The following is a 23,586-nucleotide window of genomic DNA, read 5'->3' as shown; positions in this document are numbered from 1 at the left end:
ACAGCAGCAACAACAAACCGTGAGGCGCTCCCTGTGTGTGTTTGCGTGTGTGTGTGTGTGTATCTAATGCTGAAGCATGGCTGGTCAAAAGGAAATGACAATGAAAATGCCCAAGCACAAAAGTCAAAAGTATATGCCGCGCTAATCTCTTAAGCGTCTCACAGCCAACATACTGGCAGCTTTTTATGGTCCAGTTACAGTTAGCAGAGCTTCTGCTGCTGCTGATGATGATGACACATTTAGAGAGCGTCAGCTGGCGGCCATTTTGTGCTGGCGCATCCTTCGATTTTTATCAGCAGGGCCAGGCCGCAGCTTCAGTTCCCCAAAGTCTGCCCCTGAGACGAAACTTGTTTGCAACCTGCTTTGATTGCTTTTCTGTGTTGCTGTTGCTGCTGCTGTTGCTGCTGCTGCTGCTGCTGCTGCTGCTGCTGTTGCTATAACAAATCAGCAGCTCCTCCCCAGCCAGCCCCAGTTAGCCGCGGTCGCAGTCAGTTGCCCATTCCCAACAGCGTTCGGCTCCCCGCCTGAGCGTAGCGAATATTTATTGTGCATTCCGCTTGCATTTTACATTCTTACCTTATACAGCAGCGGCAGAAGCAGCAATGGCCATAAATTGTTGCTCCACACACACACACACACTCACCTGAACCGGAATGATCAATACGCAACCCTTTTGCTCTTCATTTTGCGCGCCCTTTTTTGCGGCCAAGGCGTTGGCGTACAAAATTCCTTTAGCCCGGATTTTTTTTTTGCTTTCAAGTCGCCTGATTTCATTTCATTTAATTTCGTTGCGTCGCGTCTGTTGCCCGTCAAATTAAAACATTTTATTGAAACTCAATTATCGTATATTGCGAATTCTCACGACTCACGCGAGGACGATGAGCTGCAAGAGCTGCGCCACAATCAACAATTTTAATTATGACTCTCTGTATCTGTTGCCGAGTTTCGGTCTCGAGTCGGAAAGTGGCAGCATTACGTAAATCTAGCATTGTTTTTGGGCCCATGTCATAATAAACCAGACGCCGCCACATGAGCTACATGAGCCACATGTTGACAGCCGCCATAATTCCCATGCCCTGCCTGTATTATGGCCATGTTGCAGAGTCTCTCTTGTGGTTTATTGCATTGCTTCGTTTATTATTATTGTGGGTTTTGCTTTCAGTTTTTTTTTTTTTTTTTTTTTTTTTGGTGAGACAACGACAATAGTTATTCATTTTTCTAATTAGTCTAAGAAACATTTGCATGAAATCTACAAATCAAATTATATAAGAATCTATTATTAGTAGTCGCTGTCTCTGTGCATACCAAACTATATGATCTTCACTCCGCTGAGTTCACATGGGCTGCAATATAACGAGCTCTTAAAATTGGGTTATTTTACATATGCATATATGAAATCTGCGATTGTCTTCAGCGAGAACTGCTTACTCGAGATATTTTGTATCCAAGCTTTTTTTTTTGAACGATTTGGGAAAAACAAAGTGGAATTAATCGAAAATCAAGTTGTCAAATTTGACATGCAGTTTGACTGCATGATGCTTAACTTCTTTGGATAAATTGCTTTCAAAGAATTGATACGCTCAATGCTAATCTATCCAAATTTAGATCTGATTTTCAATGAGTCCATTAAATTTGACTGCATTATAATTAACTTCATTGTAAATATTTAACATGAAGTCTTATCAATAAGATGCGGAAAAGCGTCTTAAAACATATTAAAGCTAATTAGGCTTATTTAAGAACGGATGATTAAAGTGTTTCTGCACTGTAATTAACTATGTAGATTGTAAATGTTTGACACGCACTTTTATCGATAACATGCACAAGGATTGGGTGGCAACAATGTTGCGCAACACCCCAAGTGTGTTGACAATTGATGCATTGTGAATAAAGGTCGCTGTTGCTGCCGCTGCTGCTGCATACCTGTGAAGCATTCGCTGAGCTCGTTGCCCTAAAATATGCATTTTTTTACCTGCGCACGCGCAGCAGACAAAAGCAAACGAAACGAAATGAAATGAAAACGCACAGCTCAAAAAGGCGGCATGGCATGTAAGCAATAGATGGATGTATAGATGCTTGGATAGATGGATGGCTGTATGGATAGACAGCTAAAGGCGGAAAGAAATTTGGTGTAAAATTTGTTGCTCAGCCGTGGGGTCACGCATTTTGTTGGTCACCCGACAATAAAGAAAACGAAAGAAGCAGAGAGAAACGGGTCCGAGCCACGGCTCTGAGCTCTGCCCAAAGCTGAAAAGTTATAGCCGAATTTTGAGTTTGAGCCAAGGCGGCTCAGCTGCTAAACAAACACATAAATGCCTGGGGTGAAATGCAATGAGGCGAATTGAAATAGACATTTGTACAGATTGGGAAAGAGAGAGAAAGATAAAGAGCCAGAGCTAGAGACTGACGGAGTATAGCCACATATATGAAGGGACAGTAACTCAACTCAAAATAGCACATTGACATAGTACGACAACAACAACAGCAGCAACAACAACAACAACAACAAAGAGTCGACAACTCGGTTCTCTTTATTTTTCTGTCTGTCTGTGCATGTTGCACCTGCCCAGTTTTAGGTGCTGTTCGTCCGCCCTGTCCCTGCCCTTGCCCCTGCCACTGCCCTGTCTCGTCGTCTGGTATTGTTGGCTTTTCACGTGAAAAATATGCACAACCGCCATGGCATGTTGGTAATGTGAGAAGTGTGCGCTGTTTACCCAAAAAACCAAAAAAAAAAAAAAAAAAAACCAAAAACAAAAACAGAACAACACTAAACTGAAGAAAGACAACAACAAAATGCCTCTAAGAACTTTTGCTCAACGTTTTACAGTCGTTTGTCTCTCTGTTTATCGTGTCTTTGGTTTATGTTTTTCCTTTGTCTGCCCAGCTCTTAATTATATTCTTCTTTGTTTTTCTGGCCAGCATACAAAGCTTTTGCGGGCGCTGAGTCTATGCTCAGATGTACCTACAAAACTTGATTAGATTGTCAACAGTGCATATTAATTTTTGTAAGAATCCTAGAGGTCAAGTGCTCATCCCCGACTGAGGCAGAGATTACAATTGATCAATATTGAAAAGATGAAAGACAAAAAAAAGATTCAACCTGCAAGTAGGCAAATAAGAGGTGCTTTTCAAACGTTGCAACCCTTGTGAGACGTTTACAGCTAATGTAATATGGATATCGGATTAAAACTAATTGGGTCTTCGTATGCCCCGACTGCTAATAAAATATACAACAAACACACTTTTAATTTAAAAACTATTGACAAATAAAAATAGTTCCCTATAAAGTTGGGTTCGACTTGTGGCCATATAATATTTATAAATAAGTTAAAATATGCTCAACGTAAATTTCAGCTTGAGCTCAAACTCAAGAAATGCATTTAAAACTTTCCCAGCAGGCGGACACCTCTCTTTTCTCTCAAAGCAATATGCCACACCCTTTTGCCCTCTATTGGGCGGACTTTTTTCACTGTACTTATATTTGCTGTGTGCTGACGTGATTGTTATGCAGGCAAAAATATAAAATAAAAAATATAGAAAAATAAAAAGAAAAGACTTTGACTAATGTAATTCCCCGAAAAGGTTAATGCATGGTTATCGCGAAACTCGGCTTTAGCGTGTGCAACTGATTTGATAACCTAATGGTAGCTGCTATGTGTCTCGCAGAGATAACCCGCAGAATTTCATCTAATTTAGCAAAATATTATGCCTTCGGTTAAACAACTAATTAGCATAGGGAATGATCTTTGCCTGACACTGAGCGAAATGAATGACGTTGCCTTGTTTGGCTGTGAGTGCAACAGACCAAGAGTTCGACTGATCGAATACACAAAGCACGCACTTGTCACACATAAACAACAACAACAGCAACAAATGCAACTACAACTGCTGCAGGCTCATCAGCAGAAGCGTAGCCGCGAGGCAAGAGCTCAAGCTTGCCACAGAGATCAATATCATGCTGCATGGCAGCAGCGGCAGCAGCAGCATCAGCATCAACATGATTGCTTTTTGCCTTTTGCCAAATAAAAAGAAAATTATGCTTTAATTGGGCGCTTTTGTCAACCAGCCTGGCCAAGCCAAGCCAGACCAGGCCAGGCCAGGCCAGGCCGAGCCTTTAATTGCAACTTGGCTCAAGACATTGACAGCGATGTTAACTGGGCGATAAGCATTTTTCGGCACTGCTCCGTTCCGCTCAGCTCTCTCTCTCTCTCATTCTTTCTGCCCCCAGCGTCTACGTTAGCGCCTGTTTTTGTGTTTCCCCCAGGCTCTCTCTTCTCTACATACATTGTCGTCCGTCGGATCTTGATATGTGTTAGCTCAACAGAATACATTGCCAGCTGCCCGGCTAGCGTGTGAATTGCATTGCTCTGCAGAAATTAGATACCCAGGGCGCATTACAACAACAACAGCAGCAACAACTAAGCAGCTAACCAGCAGCTAACTAGGCGTTGTACTTACCTGCTCACATACTTGGGCCGCTGCATTTGTAGATCTGCAGCCGCGAGACGCAGAAGCCATAGACCAGGCCAGCGACCAGAGACCAGAGCAAAGATGACTGATCATCGGGCAAAGACATTAAATCATCCTCTGGTTATGGATACTAACTATAACTGCTGCACATTCGATAGCCTCCAGTTGCTACTGCTGCGGTTACGCTCGTGAGAAGCTCTATCTCTAGCTGAAACTTTATAAAGTTATGATTATGAACATTTCTCTCCGGCGACCGCAAATTGAAATCGCCAGCGACAGCGACAACGATTGAGACTGAGCATGCCAAATAGATTTTTCTCACACAAGGCTAACCATTTTTTTTTTTTTTTGTTTTGTTTTTGTTTTCGTATTATTTGTTTGCAGGCGTGTGCAGTGAGATATCATAAAGTTCGTGATGTTTGATGATTTGATGTGAACGTGACGTTGGGTTATTACAAATCTAGACAAAATCACCACACATGCATACAACTAGGTTATTGCCATAAGTTATCTGATCGATTTCTGACTTTTTTTCAAAACTCACCACGTCGGGTCGAAACTCACCACGTCAGTGCAAAGTCACCACTATATAAATACGCTCGAAATGATTGTAGTTGCCTAATTTTTAGCTCCTAACAAAACTCACCACAGGCGATATAAACTCACCACGCCTGTGAAATGGCTCAGAGGAGCCCATGCTATCAGACGTGACTCACGCTGCTATCACGCGCCCATCTCTAGACAGGCTTAAACACACCCTGTCCACGCTGCCGCTGGATACTTTGGTTTATTTGCCAATGCGAGTCACGTTTTCATTTATTTTTCTTCGTTTTGTATTTTTTCTTTAATTTTTTCTTTTTGTTGTCTGTTTTTTTTTTTTTGTTCGTATTCTCTCGCGTTTCATTTGAAAAACGGCAGAGCCAAGGCACAACATGAAACAAGTTAGCAACTGGGCAAAGCGGGCAAAACTCTCAACACCAGCCCCAACTTAACTTGGCTCAACTCAACTGGCTCGTGTATAATTTATATTACATTAATTTTGTCGATGTTGTCGGTGAAAAACGCCTGACACCTCTCTCATTTGAATGGTAGTCCGCTGGCGGCCTTATCAGCCGCATCGCCACTGGCCGGCCGTTTGGTTTGTTTCAGTCTTGTTGCGGTTCGCTTTTAATCCACCAACTGTAACAGCAGCAGCAGCAGCAGTAGCAGCAGCAGCAGCAGCAGCGGCAGCCAAACATCGATTTCTCAAGCCAACAACAACATGTTGCTAACTGTTTTGCCTACCGCCATTTAATTTTCTCGAACAGCTTCGATTACGATCAACAATCGACACACACACACACACACGCTTGCGCTCGATCGCACACTCAAAGTGAGGTTAGGCTGGGCATTTTGTGAGGTTATGTGTGTTACAAATTAATGCTAAATCTAAAGCATTTTCACACACTTGTAACGGTAAGTGCGCCAGCGCCAAAGAAAAGCCAGTCCCGAACCAGTCTTCTCTTTCGATGTTGGCTAACGCAGAAGTCGCCTTAATGATTATTCATTGCCTCGTATTGCTTTTAGCTCTTGCTAGCTGCTGCTGCCGCTGCTTCTTCTTCATCTTCTTTTTCACCTTTGTTGTTGTTGTTGTTGTTGGAGTTGTTGATGCTGCGGCAATGCGTGTAATTTTCTCATTGCTGGCTTTGACTTTGGCTTCGATGAAAATTTAATATGCAATCAAGATCGCGCACAAATTACCGTACATAAAAATTGTTTTCTCAAGGGAAAACAACAATGTGCAAGTTGTCGTTCGACTTTAGCTCCAACTCGGGGCGTAATCATCATCAGCAACAGCGGCAGCCAAGTCATTGTCATCGTCATCGTCATCGTCATCGTGATCGTCATCGTCATTGGCAATCGAAGTGCGCTTCGGCATTGCATTTACTGCCTGCAATTACTTTGCTAATTTGTTGTTGTCTTTCTTTGGTTGTTGATGTTGTTGGTGTGCACACACAGGCCATATTGTGCATACTTAAACGTGCGCATTGATGTTTGACCGACTCTCAAGTTGTCAGCAAGGATTCGAAACACTATTCTCAAAGAAAACATGTGCAAATGCAAAGCTCAACTACTTTTTCTTATTCTACTTAGCTTTGATAATGTGAATAGTGCAAGGGTTTTTTAACATTCTCTTCTTTTTTTTTAACCATTCCATCTGAAACTGTGGAACATAGACGGAATAAGGTTGGTTCCAACTTATATCCAAAGAAGTTTTATTTTTTCTTTTGGCAAAATTTAACTTGCATATCTTAGTCAGATTTAATAACTAAATATAACATTATATTTCTATATCTCAAGCCCATTTAAAAATTGAAAATTTAATTTCGATATATCATCCAACTGTCGATAGATAAATTGCTTTTGCTAATGCAAATATGCAAATTTCATGTCTCACACATAAATTTGAATTAAACGCATGGTTGAAAGCTGTAGAAATTCATGTTTATGTCCCTTACAAAGACTTTATAGTTAGAGATGTTCTTGCTTATGTCTTGTACATGGTTTTTTCTGCAAGTGTAACGCTATCGAGGCTGCTGTCGCTGGCTGTGAGAGCCAGTTGGTAGCTGCATTGCCTGTTGGCTTTACACCGCAAGCGGAAATGAGGCAACTTTGTCAGTTTGTCAGCTGGTTTAACACTTTGCCGCTTATCGATGGACACAAATCTGCTGCCGCTAAATCTGATTACCGCTGACCAGTGTCCGCTCTGGAGCGAGTTCATAAACTATATACTAGTGTTATAAACGCATACATTAGATGAACATTTGAGTGCATCGGAATTTGCAATCACACACACACAAACCAAAACACATAGATACTTTATCTATATATCTGCTTTGCATCTATTTCAGCTGCGATACACGCTATGTTGGCGACAACTGTGAACATCGGAACCCCTGCCTGACCGGCCATGGACGCTGCCAGAATGGCGGCACCTGTCAGGTGGCCTTTCGGAATGGCCGGCCTGGCATCTCGTGCCTGTGCCCGCTTGGCTTTGAGGAGTCGCTCTGCGAGATTGCGGTGGCGAATGCTTGCGATCAGGCGCGCTGCTTCAACGGCGGCACCTGCCAGCTGAAGACGCTTCAGGAGTACAGCTGCATCTGTGCCAATGGCTATACGGGTAAGTTTTTCGGGCCAACTCGCCCCACAGCCACTTGGCTATCAAACCGATTTTTAATCTCCTGCCCAATATGTTTGTTTCACCCGCCAGGCGATCACTGCCAGACACAGAATCTGTGCGCCAGCTCACCCTGTCGCAATGGCGGCACCTGTTCTGCTTTGGCCGGCAGCAGCCGATTCAGCTGTAACTGTCCGCCTGGCTTTACGGGTCACACCTGTTCCGAGGATGTGGAGGAGTGCCAATCGAATCCTTGTCAATACGGCGGCACCTGCGTCAACACGCATGGCTCCTATCAGTAAGTGGACCACAAAACACACAAAACACAGTTTAAATGTATTTGAGACTATATCTCGCTCGATCTCTGGTCCATTGTGGATCCTATTATGCTCTCATCATCTTTTAACTGCTTTAATATATAGCTGCCATGGAGACAATCAATTAACATGGTTAAGTCTAGGATCATGTGGTTCAGGTTTGAAGCTGGGCTCATCCGATTTCTTTTGTGCTTGCAACCAGTTTGGGCATCATCTGTTTAAGCATCACTTTCAGCCAGTGTCATTGATGTATTTGGTTCATAACTCAGCGCATGACAAGTGCAAATTTGGTTGCTTGTTCGACAAAAGATCAGACACGTTCCGATTGTATATTGGCAGGGGAGTGGAAGATGGGGCGGAAGGGAAGGAGGGCTGGAGTGGAGAAGCGGGCTTAGAGTATATCAAAGAAAACAAATCGTCGCATTTGCATATTTATCTAATTTATCGAAAAACCGTTTGCGGCTGTGCGCCAAATTAATGACAATTTAAAACTAATAATTTATAAAATCGAATTCGGGTCTTTATTGTTTGCCGGACACGAAACATTTTCGGCCCGAGTTCGCATTAGCATAGAGATGCGATTAAAATAGTTTATTGGTTTTGGCCAAAACGCAAAAACAAATTGGCAATTGGACCAAGTTTCCACTCTAATTAAAATATACAAAAACTATTGAATTAAATCAGCCACACACACACTCGCACACACACACACACACACACAACCAGTTGCATTCAAATGGAAGAAACGTCGCAACTAACTGAAATTTCCGGCGCTTTGTTTAGTAGCTCAACTCAACTGGTTCGCGCCGCGTTCGACATGTAAATTAAATTATTTCATTGGCAACATTTGCATTTTTAATTTGTAGCGCACACAAATTACCAGATACCCTAAGCCAAAGCTAAACGAACGCTTGGGGGAGGCGTCTTTGCTTGAGCCTCGAATTGATCTGCGTGCAGGCGGCCACTAACGACTGCTAGATACACTGTACGAAACTCAAAATCTTTATAAGCTTGCGATTAGAGAGAACTTAAATTCCTTACTAAGTTGAGCAACTCGAGCAACAAAGTTGCGTTCATGTTGAATGAAACTGGTTCAAACCCTGCATTACAATGTGTCTAGCAAATATATTCACTCGAACGGGCTTGCACCGTGAACCGCTTTTTTTCCAACTAATATACCTCTCTTTTGACCTTCATAAACAGTGTATAGAAATCGAATTAGAAACTCATTCGAGCTGAAAAGTGCGATGTGAACATGTGTTTGCTTGTTTTTTCCTTCCTTTTTTTTTTGACATTTGTATAATGACCCGATGATCCGACTTTTGGTTTGTAATTAGCATAAACATATGGAGAAGGTTCGATCTTGTGTATTGCCACTAAATGACAATTTGTAAGTTGTGGCCAGGCAGGCATTATATGACCCGACATCTACATAGAGAGGGTGACCAGTTAGGGCGGAGAGGGTCACCCCATAAATTGCAATCATTCGAAATGCGCCGCACATATCCGCTCGTTAAGTGGGCAATTTAAAGTCTTTTGGCAACTATTAGCTGAAATATTAATTCCTTTATTCATAGTTATCAATGGAACACTTAGATCAGTTTAAATGGCAGCCACTGTTTTGCGGCATTCGTTCGATCGATTCGCATAATATTCACATTGACTTGCCGATTTTATTTTGTTTATGCTTAAATAAAGCGTTATGGAAATTGATTTTTTTGTTCAGTTAAATAAAATCGTTAATTTAGTGGACAGCGATACATGATACACCCGTAAGCTTAGTCATGCCAAAGCGCATGAATATGAATATGCCAATATCTGAATAGACAAGCAATTACATATACATACATATATAAAAATTTGGCCATAAGCCAAATGAATATTCTAAAGCTGTCATTTGATTAGATTTATAACTGCAAACAAGCAAAATCTTTGAATACATTTGATTCGTTATCACATTCATGTTGAGCAGCATTTGTGTAAAAAGGCAAAAGAGGACTGAAACTGAGAGTGTATGTGAGTGTATTCATGAATAACAATTGAGTGTGCTTATGAATATGTGAATAGATAGTGCACTTTTGCATTTATGTGCCTATATTCATATGTTGTACAACCAAATGAGTGTATTCATGAATAACAAGTGTGTTTATTTATGAATATGTGAATAAAGAGTGCATTTTTGGATTTGTATACTAATAAATGTATATTCATATGTACGTATAAACCAATTGAGTGTATTCATGAATAACAATTGAATCTATTTATGAATATGTTATTCAAAAGTGAATGTATACATCTCTTTATTCATATATATACATATGTACGCATAAAACAAAAGTATTCATGAATAGCAAGTGAATAAGTTGTGTATGTATACATTGATTTTCCGATGAGCATGTATGCACATATGTATGTATATGTACGAATACTCATGAATAACAAGTGAGTGTACTCATGAATGTATGAATATTAAGTGGTTAGAAAATAAAATCAAGAGTGTGTGTTGTTTGAGTATATTTATGCGAATTAAAAGTGAGTGTATTCATGAATACATTTGCTAAAATGCCATAAAGTGCGTCAAATGCCGACGCAACTAGTTCATGCAATGGTCAAGAATATGCTCTCGAAGCGATTCAAAGCAAGTATCACTCACGCGATGAGTGCACTCACTGCCGGACTTAATGATCCACCGCAGATCAGTCATGGCGTTGTGGTGGGTCCCCGCACTGTGCGCAGTTCTTGTGTCTGCCGCATTTAGTAGACTGCCGAATCCAACGAATCCCACCGATCCTCAGCCTCGGCATGATCAACGCCTTGGGCCATTGGCCCGCTGAGTTTCACATGTCAATCAAAAATCAATTTTGAATTTCGTTCGTTAGTTTTGCCCAAAGCGAAGGTGAAGCAATTTGCGATGTGTAATTTGGTCAGCAGCAGGCCAAACACGACCGTACGGCAGACGGTGCCACAAAGGGGGTGCAATTGGCAGAGGGTTGGGTTGGGTTGGGGGGGGCGGGGGGTTTGGGTCGGTTCATTGGCCAGCCGCACAGGTCCCCAAAGAGCATTGCGGCACTCGAGGCCTGTTGCCTATTTAAGCATTTGTTGGCTTTTAATTGTTTAATTTAATTAAATGCGCTTAATGGCCATAATTAGCGGCCATCTTCAGACGCAATGGGGCTAAGACAGTGGGCGGGGGTCGGCGGCTCCCTTTTACGGTGGCAATAAAAACCAGTTTAAACAGACCACAGTTCTCAGTTCTTAAGAATCGTTGCAGTTTTTCAACGGGTGCCAAGCAAGACTTTATTTTTTGAGGTACTATGCCCAAAATCAATGCGCACACACTGGCAAACTAGCCGCATATAGAAAGAGCAATTATAATAATAATATAAATAACAAAGGTACAAATATTGTGTACATACGATCTATATGTTACATATATAAATTGTATGTATGTATAAAACTAGCTGGCAACATTGTTGTACATATTGGCTTTTATTGTTGCGGCCCTGTGTACCCAGCCCCAAGGAACCGGTTAATGCCACCAACTCTGAGCAAATGTGGCAGGCAGGCGAACTAAGAGAGCGCAAGAGCGAGAGAGCTAGAGATTGAGAGAGAGAGAGAGAGAGAGAGAGAGAGAGAGAGAGAGAGAGAGAGAGACAGAGAGAGAGAGAGAGGGAGAGTGTGAGAGCGAGAGCGTAAATGAGTAAAGAGAGCAACGTTTGCGATCATGCTTTCGACTAGAGCTGGCGGGAGAGCAATCGTAGACCAGCAGCTGGACAAGGCGCATGCCATGTCCATCACAAGACACATTTCGCTCAAACGGAAGTTGCACGTTTCACGTTGCACGCTGCACGTTGCACGGTGCACGTTGCAATTAACTAACACTCGGAGGCCATGCAACCGCCTGCTAATTGCCATTCGTACATCATTCTAACAGTTCTACTTCTATGCCAATTCACCCTTTCCAGATGCATGTGCCCGGCTGGCTACACTGGCAAGGATTGCGATACCAAGTACAAGCCCTGCTCGCCGTCGCCCTGTCAAAACGGCGGCACATGCCGCGCCAACGGACTCACCTACGATTGCAAATGTCCACGTGGTAAGTGAAATGCACAAATAATTATTCTATTTCTTAAGTTCCATTTTTTGTCGAGAGGATAAACCGTTTTTAAGGCAATTGATCGAAAGTGTTATCGATAGGCTTACAGCTATGCTGTGCAAAGTAAATCATATATTAGCAAATAGAAATATTTACATTTTCATAGTCCAAAGCATAATTTTTCAGAAATAATACTCACTAAATTCTCTCTAATATGAAGTTAGTAAACCGTTTCGCAGAAATATTTTAGTTAAATCATAATCGAAGGTAGTTCTTGAAAAGTTATCGAAATACCTGTGCATAGAATACTTCAGTTGAGTTTATAGCAATTCATAAGCAAAGCCTGTTTCATTTTCAGTCGTACCCTTGAGAGATTAGAGCTGAAATTTAACTAGACATGTTCCATTCCCATTTCTTTAAGATATGCCAAGCATGTTTCACTTTCAGTCGTACTCTTGAGAGATTAGAGCAGACACTTAACTTGGCTTGTTCCATTCGCATTTCTGTAAGATAAGCAAAACATGTTTCATATTTAAACTAGACATGTTCCATTTCTGCAGACCTGTTTCATTTTCAGTCGTACCCTTTTTAGGTTAGACATTTAACTAGGCATGTTTCATTTCCATCTCTGCAAATGTAGCACAATAATCGATATCATTTGATGTTATCGACGTCGTTTTGATAGCAAGTGTCAATGCTTTAAATGAATGTCAAAGCCCCTTTTGCGCCCCCTCACGCGCAGCTGGAGTCAATTGTCGCGCATTCAATTTAGACATGTAAATTGCGAACATTTACATTTACATTTTACATATTTATGAAGGCATTTGTGTGTGTGTGTGCAATGTTCATTTAATTCACTTCAATTAAAATGAATTGCATTGTAGTGTGTAGTGCGAATGGAGGGCGAATGCCAGCAAAAGTGCAGCGGCCGGGCAGAGTTGGTGGGAGTGGCCTTTATTTTAATTGCGCCCAATCAAAAATTCTAATGAGCTGGCCGTGTGAAAGTGTGACCAAAGGCGGCAATTGAAGTGGACCAAACCAATAATGAAACGGACCAGGAATTTCGAGATGTAGAAGAAGAAGAAAACTAACAAAAAAAAAAAAAAAAAAAAAAAACATGGAAAATGCAATAATGCAATGGAAAATGTTATAACGCCTTTTGTGCCAGTGTTGAGCAACAGAAATTACAACAGCAACAACAACGACAACGACAACTATGTATAACAAACCAGTCACACAAACAAAAAATTACAACAACACGACACGAAGCGCCCTGTGGACATCACGTTGGTAGCGCGGGAGATGCCAGTGGGAATTGTTGCTGGAAGGAGGGGGCGGAGTTGCACTCATTATGCAAAACGGGCGGCACAAACCGACATAACAAAAGCAGCGCACAGTCGCTCAACTTGTTTCCCAGCCTGTGCTGGGCAGATCCCTCCCCACATCCCACACCCCACAGCCCACAGTCCACAGTCCACAGCCAGCCAGCAGCAGCAGGACTGGACTGAGAAGCAGCGAGTCGACGACGAGTCAGTCAAAGGCATCAAAATCGAGCGGCTGCCTTAATTTGCTCTGCCGGGCAAGCAAATTACAAATAAATCAGCCACGGCTCAGTCAACGGCAATGGACCACGGACGTTGCTTGCTGGACACTGCCTTGTTGGGATGCTTAAGCACAGTTACGCCCTAAGGAGGTCATGCACAATGCAAAGCGAAACACAATGAGAGAGTGGACCAGAAGATCAAGCTGGGGTGCTCATGATCCACTCTGTGCTGCCCAAATGCGATGCGTTTTCTTTGGGGTAAAAGCTGCTGCAACTGATGAATGATGAATGATGAATAATGCCAGCCAACTGGTTAATGGACTGGTCACATTGCACGGGTGGACAGGGTGGTGAGGATGGAGAGAGCGGAGCGGGCGATTTGGTGCGCGCTTGACTCTAAAGTCAAAGCTAGCAAACGAGTTTGGCCCCGCGTGGGCAGCCGCGCTTCTCGGCCTGGGCCACCGCTCGTGGCTCGTGGCGAGTCATGACTCAGAAGAATCTCGCACACACACACACACACACACACACACACACACACACACACACACACATTTGGTCGATAACAGTCGTGGCATTTATCGGTTATTAAATTATGATTGCAAATGATTCAAAATCCGTTAGCTGTAAATGGACATGGAAACACAACGCGCATGTGCCAATTCCAAAGTTCCTAGCTTTCCAAAACCTATCTGTTTAGCGCTTATCAACACTGTCGCTTTTAACGATTATGATAAAAATGCATCACAAGGAAAGTGTTGCTTATTTTGTAGCTGTTCCTGTTCCCAGCCTTGTAAATGGCAAACTTTCTAAACGGCTAAAACAGCTGAAATTTTGTGGTTGGCGTTTTTAAATATTTAAATACTGTACGGAATTTGGAACGGACCTTTTATGTTTACATTAATTGCTTGGCAACATTGTTGCTAGGCTTTAAGTTTTGTCACAGGTCGTCGATTGACCCAACGGACCAACAACTCATGCAAATTGTTGCAACCAATTGACTTAAATGGGCACACACACACACACACACACACACACACATACGCACACATAAGAGGGTGGGCTGCATAATTTTAGCGTGCAGCGTATCTTCGTTTGCAACGTTTCATTAAATTTGCTCGCGGTTTGAGAGTCACTGGAGCAGCTGCTGTCTAGAGTTCAAAGTGCCACTAAGTGACTGGGTAACGCTGATGGTTGTGTGGCATGAAGCGCGAACATGAAACATGTGTGCAACAGATCAGCAGATGCACGTTGTTGTTGCTACTGTTGTTGCTGCTGCTGCCCTGCCTTGGTTTATTTTTAAAAGTATGCATTGAAAATGCCACTCTCCAGTCTCCAGTCTCCAGTCTCCATCGCAGGCCCAGGCAACAAGTTGCAGTCCCCCACACACACACACACACACACTCACAAATATAATATCATAATAATAATAAAAGAAAAATGCCCACAAAAAAAGATTTAAAAAAAAAAACTGTGCACAGCAACAACAAAATCGATCAGCCCAGCGGCAACAACAACAACAACAAGCAATGACAATAACTGGGCTGGGACAACAAGCTCCAAGCGTACATACATACATATAAATGTGTATGTGTGTGTGTGTGTGTGTGTGTGTATTAGGCCCTTCTTTTAAGACCAAAACGAAGCGAAACCGACCAAGCAAGAAAAGCCATTAAAAAAAAGCTGTGGGCGAGCAGAGCCAAGAGCCGCAAAGAGCGCGCAAAGCTTCCATTGCATGCACATACACACTCACACACACACACACAGTAGACAGAGAGCGCGAGCATGTATGGTTGAAGTGGCGGGTATGGGGGGTGCCAACATAAAGTGCGATTTAATTCCTCGAATGAAGCACAAAGTAAAGCGCAATGTACAAAGTCGAAGTCCGAAGCGTAGCTAAACACATATACACACACATACACACACATACACACACATACACACACAAACACACGCACACAGCATAAAAGTAGTAGAAAACTCGATCGAGCCGAGCGACGAGGCGTGCCGAGTACCGACTGCCCAAACGAGAGCCGAAGCTAGCGCGCAGCATAAGCAGCATTTATGCATTGTTGTTGGGTTTGTTGCTGTGGTTCTGTTCGTGTATGTGGATGGATGGGGAAGCGAACGAGCGAGCGCGCTCGTGGACGACGCTCGTTGCGCTCGTTTGCTTGGCGCGCATTCAGATAGCTGCCTGGCCAGATATGAGACCGTGGGAAAGAACAACCAAAGACGTGTTGTACACATACATTCACACACACACACACACACACACACACCCGTGCATACATACATACATACAGATCCATATGTATGCGCATGCGAGCGTCTGTTTTATTTCTTTACATTTTGTTTGCTCATTCGCTTCGCATGCGCAGCGGCGCGCAGTTTTTTTCTTTCGCTTTGCTGCTGTTGTCGCTGTCTTTTAATATGTCTGTATGTATGTTTATGGTGTTTGTATGTATGTATATATTGCCGCAGGCGCAACCTACCAGAGAGCGCGCGCAGCCGTACTGCGAGAGCGCTACATGCAGAGCGAGATAGATTGCTTAAGAGAGCGACAGAGCGCCGGCTGTTGTTCTCGACTTACCTGTGTGTGCTCTCATCGACTCATTTGACACCCTCCCTCATTCCAGCTCGTTTTGAGTGCTTGTCGCTGAGACTCCATCTGGCTGCCAAAACATGTGCAACACAGCTGCATACGCCGCCGAACAAATACATACATACATACATACCTACATATGCATACATACGTTATGAACACATGTATGTATGGACATATTTTAAGCGTTGTCTGCGCTTTGTGCGCCTTCTTCGCATTGCCTGGCAACCACTTTTTGTTCGAGCCCTGGCCAGTGGTTGTTGTTGTAAACGTTTTCGTTTATTGAAGCATTTTATGATGCTGTGTTGTTGTCCATAAATCTGTTTATGCACTTCATTGAGCACATACATACATGCATGCATATGTACATACACATGTGCACACTTGCATGCGTATGTATGCATGCGCATGTACACATGTTCACTTGCAGTGTGACCGTTTAGCGAACCAATCAAACTGTCGATATTTTAGTTATAACGATTGAATACAAAAATATTTATTTTCAATTTATGATTACCTTCGTTGTTCTCTATATTCTCCAAACCCAATTATGTGCATACATAAATATATTCTTACCCCAATAAATCGTACCTAATATTCGTTCGAAGATCACATAAATTCCTAATAACGCAATTTCAAAAATGTTTCAGTAAATTATTGATATATTCAAAAATTGATCTCAATACTGATTGAAGTATGTAGTTCGATCCAGATTAAATGGCTAAATCATTTTAAACCTCATCATGAATTCAATGAATTTATTGCGCGTTCCTTTCTTGCAAAATGATCCAACATAACCACAATTTAGTGGACGTTCGTAAAATTGGAATACTTCGGTTCGAATAACTAAACTAAACTATTATATAGAGTATATGGGCTTACAATAGATTTATGTGCACGCAAATAAATGCAAATCTAATCGAAATTCCTCAAAACATTTCCTTGTTCATTTTCAGGTTTCGAGGGCAAGAACTGCGATCAGAACATCGACGATTGCCCGGGCAATCTGTGCCAGAACGGCGGCACCTGTGTGGACGGTATCAATGACTATCGCTGCAACTGTCCGCCTAATTTTACGGGACGCTACTGTGACGTGGATGTGGACGAGTGTGCGCTGCGTCCGTCCGTCTGCCAGAACGGTGCGACCTGCACGAACACCCATGGCACCTACAGCTGCATCTGTGTGAACGGCTGGGCCGGCAGCGATTGCAGCGAGAACATTGATGACTGCGTCCAGGCGGCCTGCTTTGATGGCGCCACCTGCATCGATGGCGTGGGCAGCTTCTATTGCCGCTGCACGGCGGGCAAGACGGGCCTGCTGTGCCATCTGGACGATGCGTGCACCTCAAATCCCTGCCATGCGGATGCCATATGCGATACGAGCCCCATAAATGGCTCGTACGCGTGCTCCTGCGCCACCGGCTACAAGGGCGTCGACTGCTCCGAGGATATTGATGAGTGCGATCAGGGCTCGCCGTGCGAACATAACGGCATATGTGTGAATACGCCGGGCTCGTTTATGTGCAACTGCTCGCAGGGATTCACGGGACCGCGCTGCGAGACAAACATCAATGAATGCGAATCACATCCGTGCCAGAACGAGGGCAGCTGCCTGGACGATCCGGGCACCTTTCGTTGCGTCTGCATGCCCGGCTTTACGGGCACCCAATGCGAAATTGATATCGATGAGTGCCAGTCGAGTCCCTGCCTGAACGATGGCATCTGCCACGACAAGATCAATGGCTTCAAGTGTAGCTGTGCGCTCGGCTTTACGGGCACACGCTGTCAGATCAACATCGACGACTGCCAATCGCAGCCGTGCCGGAACAATGGGATCTGCCACGACTGCATTGCCGGCTACAGCTGCGAGTGTCCGCCGGGCTATACGGGGACCAGCTGCGAGATCAACATCAATGACTGCGACTCGAGTCCGTGCCATCGGGGCAAGTGCATCGATGGCGACAACAGCTTCAAGTGTCTGTGCGATCCCGGCTTTACCGGCTATCTATGCCAGAAACAGATCAACGAGTGCGAGTCGAATCCCTGCCAATTCGGCGGCCATTGTGTGGACCGTGTGGGCAGCTATCTGTGCCACTGTCTGCCCGGCACCAGCGGCAAGAACTGCGAGATCAACGTGAACGAATGCCACAGCAATCCGTGCAACAATGGCGCCAGCTGCATCGATGGCATCAACTCGTACAGCTGCAGCTGTGTGCCCGGCTTCACGGGCCAGCACTGCGAACTGAATGTGGACGAGTGCGCCAGCAATCCGTGCGCCAACAATGGCGTCTGCATGGATCTGGTCAATGGCTACAAGTGCGAGTGTCCGCGCGGCTTCTACGATGCCCGCTGCCTGAGCGATGTTGACGAGTGCGCCTCGAGTCCGTGCGTCAACGATGGCCGCTGCGAGGATGGCATCAACGAGTTCATTTGCCACTGTCCGCCCGGCTATACGGGCAAGCGTTGCGAACTGGACATCGACGAGTGCGCCAGCAATCCCTGCCAGCATGGCGGCAGCTGCTTTGACAAACTGAACGCCTTCAGCTGCCAGTGCATGCCGGGCTATACGGGTCACAAGTGCGAGACGAACATCGACGACTGCCTGAGCAATCCCTGCGCCAATGGTGGCACCTGCATCGACAAGGTCAATGGCTACAAGTGCGTCTGCAAGGTGCCCTACACGGGCCTCAATTGCGAGAGCCAACTGGATCCGTGTGCCAGCAATCGATGTCGCAACGAGGCCAAATGCACGCCCAGTCCCAACTTCCTGGACTTTTCGTGCACCTGCAAGCTGGGCTATACGGGACGCTACTGTGACGAGGATATTGACGAGTGCGCCTTCAGCTCGCCGTGCCGCAACGGCGCCAGCTGCTTGAATGTGCCCGGCTCGTATCGCTGCCTGTGCACCAAGGGCTATGAGGGCCGGGACTGTGCCATCAATACGGACGATTGCGCCTCGTTTCCCTGCCAGAATGGCGGCACCTGCCTGGACGGCATTGGCGACTATTCGTGCCTCTGTGTGGACGGCTTCGATGGCAAACACTGCGAGACGGACATCAACGAGTGCCTGAGCATGCCCTGCCAGAATGGCGCCACCTGTCGCCAGTATGTGAACAGCTATACGTGCACCTGTCCGCTGGGCTTTAGCGGCATCGATTGCCAAACAAACGACGAGGACTGCACGGAGAGCTCCTGCCTGAACGGCGGCAGCTGTGTGGACGGCATCAATGGCTACAATTGCAGCTGCCTGCCGGACTACAGCGGCGCCAATTGTCAATATAAGCTGAACAAATGTGACTCGGCGCCCTGCCTAAATGGCGGCACGTGTCACGAGCAGCGCGACGAATACACCTGCCATTGTCCGAGCGGCTTTACGGGCAAACAGTGCTCCGACTATGTGGACTGGTGTGCCCAGTCGCCGTGCGAGAACGGCGCCAGTTGCAGCCAGCTGAAGCATCAATTCAATTGCAAGTGCGCCGCCGGCTGGACGGGCAAACTGTGCGATGTCCAGATGATCAGCTGCCAGGATGCGGCCCAGCGGAAGGGGTTAAGCGTGAAGCAGCTGTGCAATAATGGCACCTGCAAGAATCACGGCAACAGTCATGTCTGCTACTGCAGCCAGGGCTATGCGGGCAGCTATTGCCAGCAGGATATCGATGAGTGCGCCTCGCAGCCCTGCCAGAATGGCGGCACCTGTCGCGATCTGGTGGGCGCCTATCAGTGCAGCTGCCGGCAGGGCTTCCAGGGCCAGAATTGTGAGCTAAATATCGATGATTGTGCACCGAATCCATGCCAGAATGGCGGCACCTGTCACGATCTAGTGCATGGCTACAGCTGCAGCTGCCCGCCGGGCACCAAGGGCATGCTCTGCGAACTCAATCATGATGATTGCAAACCGGGCGCCTGTCACAACAATGGCAGCTGCATCGATCGCGTTGGCGGCTTCGAGTGCGCCTGTCCGCCCGGCTTTGTGGGCGCACGCTGCGAGGGCGACATCAACGAGTGCCTCAGCAATCCCTGCTCCAATGCTGGCACACTCGACTGTGTCCAGCTGGTCAACAACTATCACTGCAATTGCCGGCCCGGTCACATGGGACGCCATTGCGAGCACAAGGTCAACTTTTGTGCCAAGTCGCCGTGCCAGAATGGCGGCGTCTGCAGCACCAAACAGAGCGGACACCATTGCGTCTGCGCCGACGGCTACTATGGCAAGAACTGTGAGTTTAGTGGTCAGGACTGCGATTCGAATCCGTGCCGGGCGGGCAACTGCATCATCGAGGATGCCGGCGGCTATCGCTGCGAATGCAGTCGCGGCACAGCCGGTCAGCACTGTGAGATCGATACCCTGGACGAGTGCCAGCCGAATCCGTGCCTGCAGGGCGCCGCTTGTGACAATCTGTTGGGCGATTACGACTGCCTTTGCCCCAGTAAATGGACGGGCAAACGCTGCGAAATCTACGATGCCAGCTATGCCGGCTGGTCGGGCATCAGCTCTGGCAGCGGCGGCGGCAGCGGCAGCTCTGGCGTCGGCGGCTCCTCATCCGGCGGCTCCATTAATGTGGGCAACGGACCGAATGCAGCTGCCGGCGGCGGCATCTATGCCGCCGATCTGGATCAGCAGCGAGCGCTCTGCGAGAAACGCGGCTGTCCCGAGAAGCAGAGCAACGGCGTCTGCGACTCCGAATGTAATACGTATGCGTGCAACTTTGATGGCAACGACTGTTCGCTGGGCATCAATCCGTGGGCCAATTGCACGGCGCGCGAATGCTGGCGCGTCTTCATGGACGGGCAGTGCAATCAGGACTGCAACAATGCCGCCTGCCTGTACGATGGCCGAGACTGCGAACAGAAGCTGAAGCGTTGTGCGTCCATCTATGATGCCTATTGCCAGAAGCATTACGGCGATGGCTATTGCGACTATGGCTGCAACAATGCCGAGTGCAGCTGGGATGGGCTTGATTGCGAGAAGTCGGAGCAGTCCTCTCAACTGGCCGAGGGCGCCATGTCTGTGGTGATGCTGATGGACATGCGACAATTTCGTGCGGAACAGGCGCAATTCTTGCGCGAAATGAGCCATGTGCTGCGCACCACGGTGCGCGTCAAGAAGGATGCCCTCGGCAACGACATGATCTTCAGCTGGAAGGGCGCCTCGCGCATGCCCGACATACAGGACACCGAATTCGGACGCAAACACAAGATATTGTATACACAGCGCAACGGCCAGACGGGCATACAAATCTATCTGGAGATCGATAATCGCAAGTGCACCGAATGCTTTAATCGTGCCACCGAGGCGGCCGAATTTCTGGCCGCATCCGCCGCAAAGCACACGTTCACCAATCGCTATCCCATCTACAGTGTGCGCGGCGTGCAGAGTCCCGGCGAGGGCGAGGGCGCCGAGTCGCCGGCCAATGTCAAGTTCGTGATAATGGGCATTGTCCTGGTCGTGATTGCGCTGGTCTTCTTTGGCATTATGCTGGGCACACAGCGCAAGCGTGCGCATGGCGTCACCTGGTTCCCGGAGGGCTTTCGTGCGCCCGCCGCGGCTGTTATGTCGCGTCGCCGTCGCGATCCCCATGGCCAGGAGATGCGCAACCTGAACAAACAAGTCGGCCTGGCCCAGGCCCAGGCGCATCAGCTTGCCGGCGGCGTTGGCAGCACCGGCATTGGCGTCGGCGGCGGCAGTCACTGGTCGGACGATGAGTCCGATATGCCGCAACCGAAGCGCCAGCGTGCGGATCAGCTCAACAGCGGCGGACTCGCCGGCCTGGGCGGCGGCGTTGGCGGCGGCAGTGTCGCCGGTCTCACAAGCGTCGGCTATGCCAGCGACCATACGATGATCAGCGAGTACGAGGAGGCCGATCAGCGTGTCTGGTCGCAGGCGCATCTGGATGTGGCCGATGTGCGCGCCATTATGACGCCGCCGGCGCATCAGGATGGCGGCAAGCATGATGTGGATGCACGGGGTCCGTGCGGCCTGACGCCGCTCATGATTGCCGCTGTGCGCGGCGGCGGTCTGGACAGCGGCGAGGATATTGAGAATAACGAGGACAGCACCGCCCAGGTGATATCCGATCTGTTGGCGCAGGGTGCCGAACTGAATGCCACTATGGATAAGACAGGCGAGACCTCCTTGCATTTGGCGGCACGCTATGCTCGCGCGGATGCGGCCAAGCGGCTGCTCGATGCTGGCGCCGATGCCAATTGCCAGGACAATACGGGCCGAACGCCATTGCATGCGGCTGTTGCCGCCGATGCGATGGGCGTCTTTCAGATCTTGTTGCGCAATCGTGCTACCAATTTGAATGCACGCATGCATGATGGCACCACGCCCCTTATATTGGCCGCACGCCTTGCCATCGAGGGCATGGTCGAGGATCTGATCACAGCCGATGCGGACATCAATGCGGCCGACAATTCGGGCAAAACGGCGCTACATTGGGCCGCCGCCGTCAACAATACGGAAGCGGTAAATATACTGCTGATGCATCATGCGAATCGCGATGCTCAGGATGACAAGGATGAGACGCCGCTGTTTCTGGCCGCACGCGAGGGCAGCTATGAGGCCTGCAAGGCGCTGCTCGATAACTTTGCCAATCGCGAGATTACCGATCACATGGATCGCCTGCCAAGGGATGTCGCCAGCGAACGTCTGCATCACGATATTGTCCGGCTGCTGGATGAGCATGTGCCGCGTTCACCGCAAATGATTAGCATGACGCCGCAGGCAATGATTGGCTCACCGCCGCCTGGCCAACAGCCGCAGCTGATCACACAGCCGACGGTCATTCCGGCCGGCGGCGGGGCTGGCAAACAGAGCAGCCAGGCGGCCAAGCAGAAGGCCGCCAAGAAGGCTAAACTCATTGAGGGCAACAGTCCCGATAATGCACTGGATGCCTCTGCTGGTGGTCCTGTTGGCAATATGGGCAGCTTGCGACGCAAGGCTAGCTCAAAAAAGGGCAACAACAACAATCACAACAATCACAACAACAACAACAGCAACAACAACAACAACAATGGCAGCAGCGCAGCCTCAAAAAAGGCCATGAACGGCCTGAATGCCGCCCAGCTACTAACGTCGTCGGCAATAGCACAGGTGACCAACAACAACTGCACGGATCTGGACTCACCGCCGCCGCCAACAATAGCAACAACCGGCGGCGGTGGCAACGGCAACGGCAACGTCAACGGGCAACTGGTGAATCTGCCCAGCCCCTACGACACCAGCTCCATGTACTCGAATGCAATGGCAGCGCCGCCCAACAACAACAACGGCACCAAACAGCCGCCGAGCTATGAGGACTGCATCAAGGTGAGTCTCCGGCAATGTTTTTATTCAAGGTGAACCAACCCAATCAGCCCATCACTCGAAGCATAGCTCGAGAACTATACGAGACAGAGCCA

At 47.0% G+C, this 23,586-nt stretch overlaps 1 protein-coding gene across 1 annotated transcript in view; it reads left to right on the top strand.

Annotated features, from left to right (window-relative positions):
- Positions 1–23,586, top strand: part of N (neurogenic locus Notch protein) — a 48,768-nt gene that overhangs the window by 22,918 nt on the left and 2,264 nt on the right. The window contains exons 3-6 of the mRNA XM_002058899.4: positions 7,362–7,630; positions 7,721–7,925; positions 11,910–12,040; positions 17,139–23,494. Coding sequence (XP_002058935.2) covers positions 7,362–7,630; positions 7,721–7,925; positions 11,910–12,040; positions 17,139–23,494 — 6,961 coding nt within the window. The remainder of the gene's footprint in view (positions 1–7,361; positions 7,631–7,720; positions 7,926–11,909; positions 12,041–17,138; positions 23,495–23,586) is intronic.

This window comes from Drosophila virilis, chromosome X (genome assembly GCF_030788295.1).
Source record: "Drosophila virilis strain 15010-1051.87 chromosome X, Dvir_AGI_RSII-ME, whole genome shotgun sequence".
Lineage (NCBI taxonomy): Eukaryota > Metazoa > Arthropoda > Insecta > Diptera > Drosophilidae > Drosophila > Drosophila virilis.
Note: the sequence above shows the minus strand (reverse complement) of the source record. Positions and strands in the feature narration are given on the sequence as shown.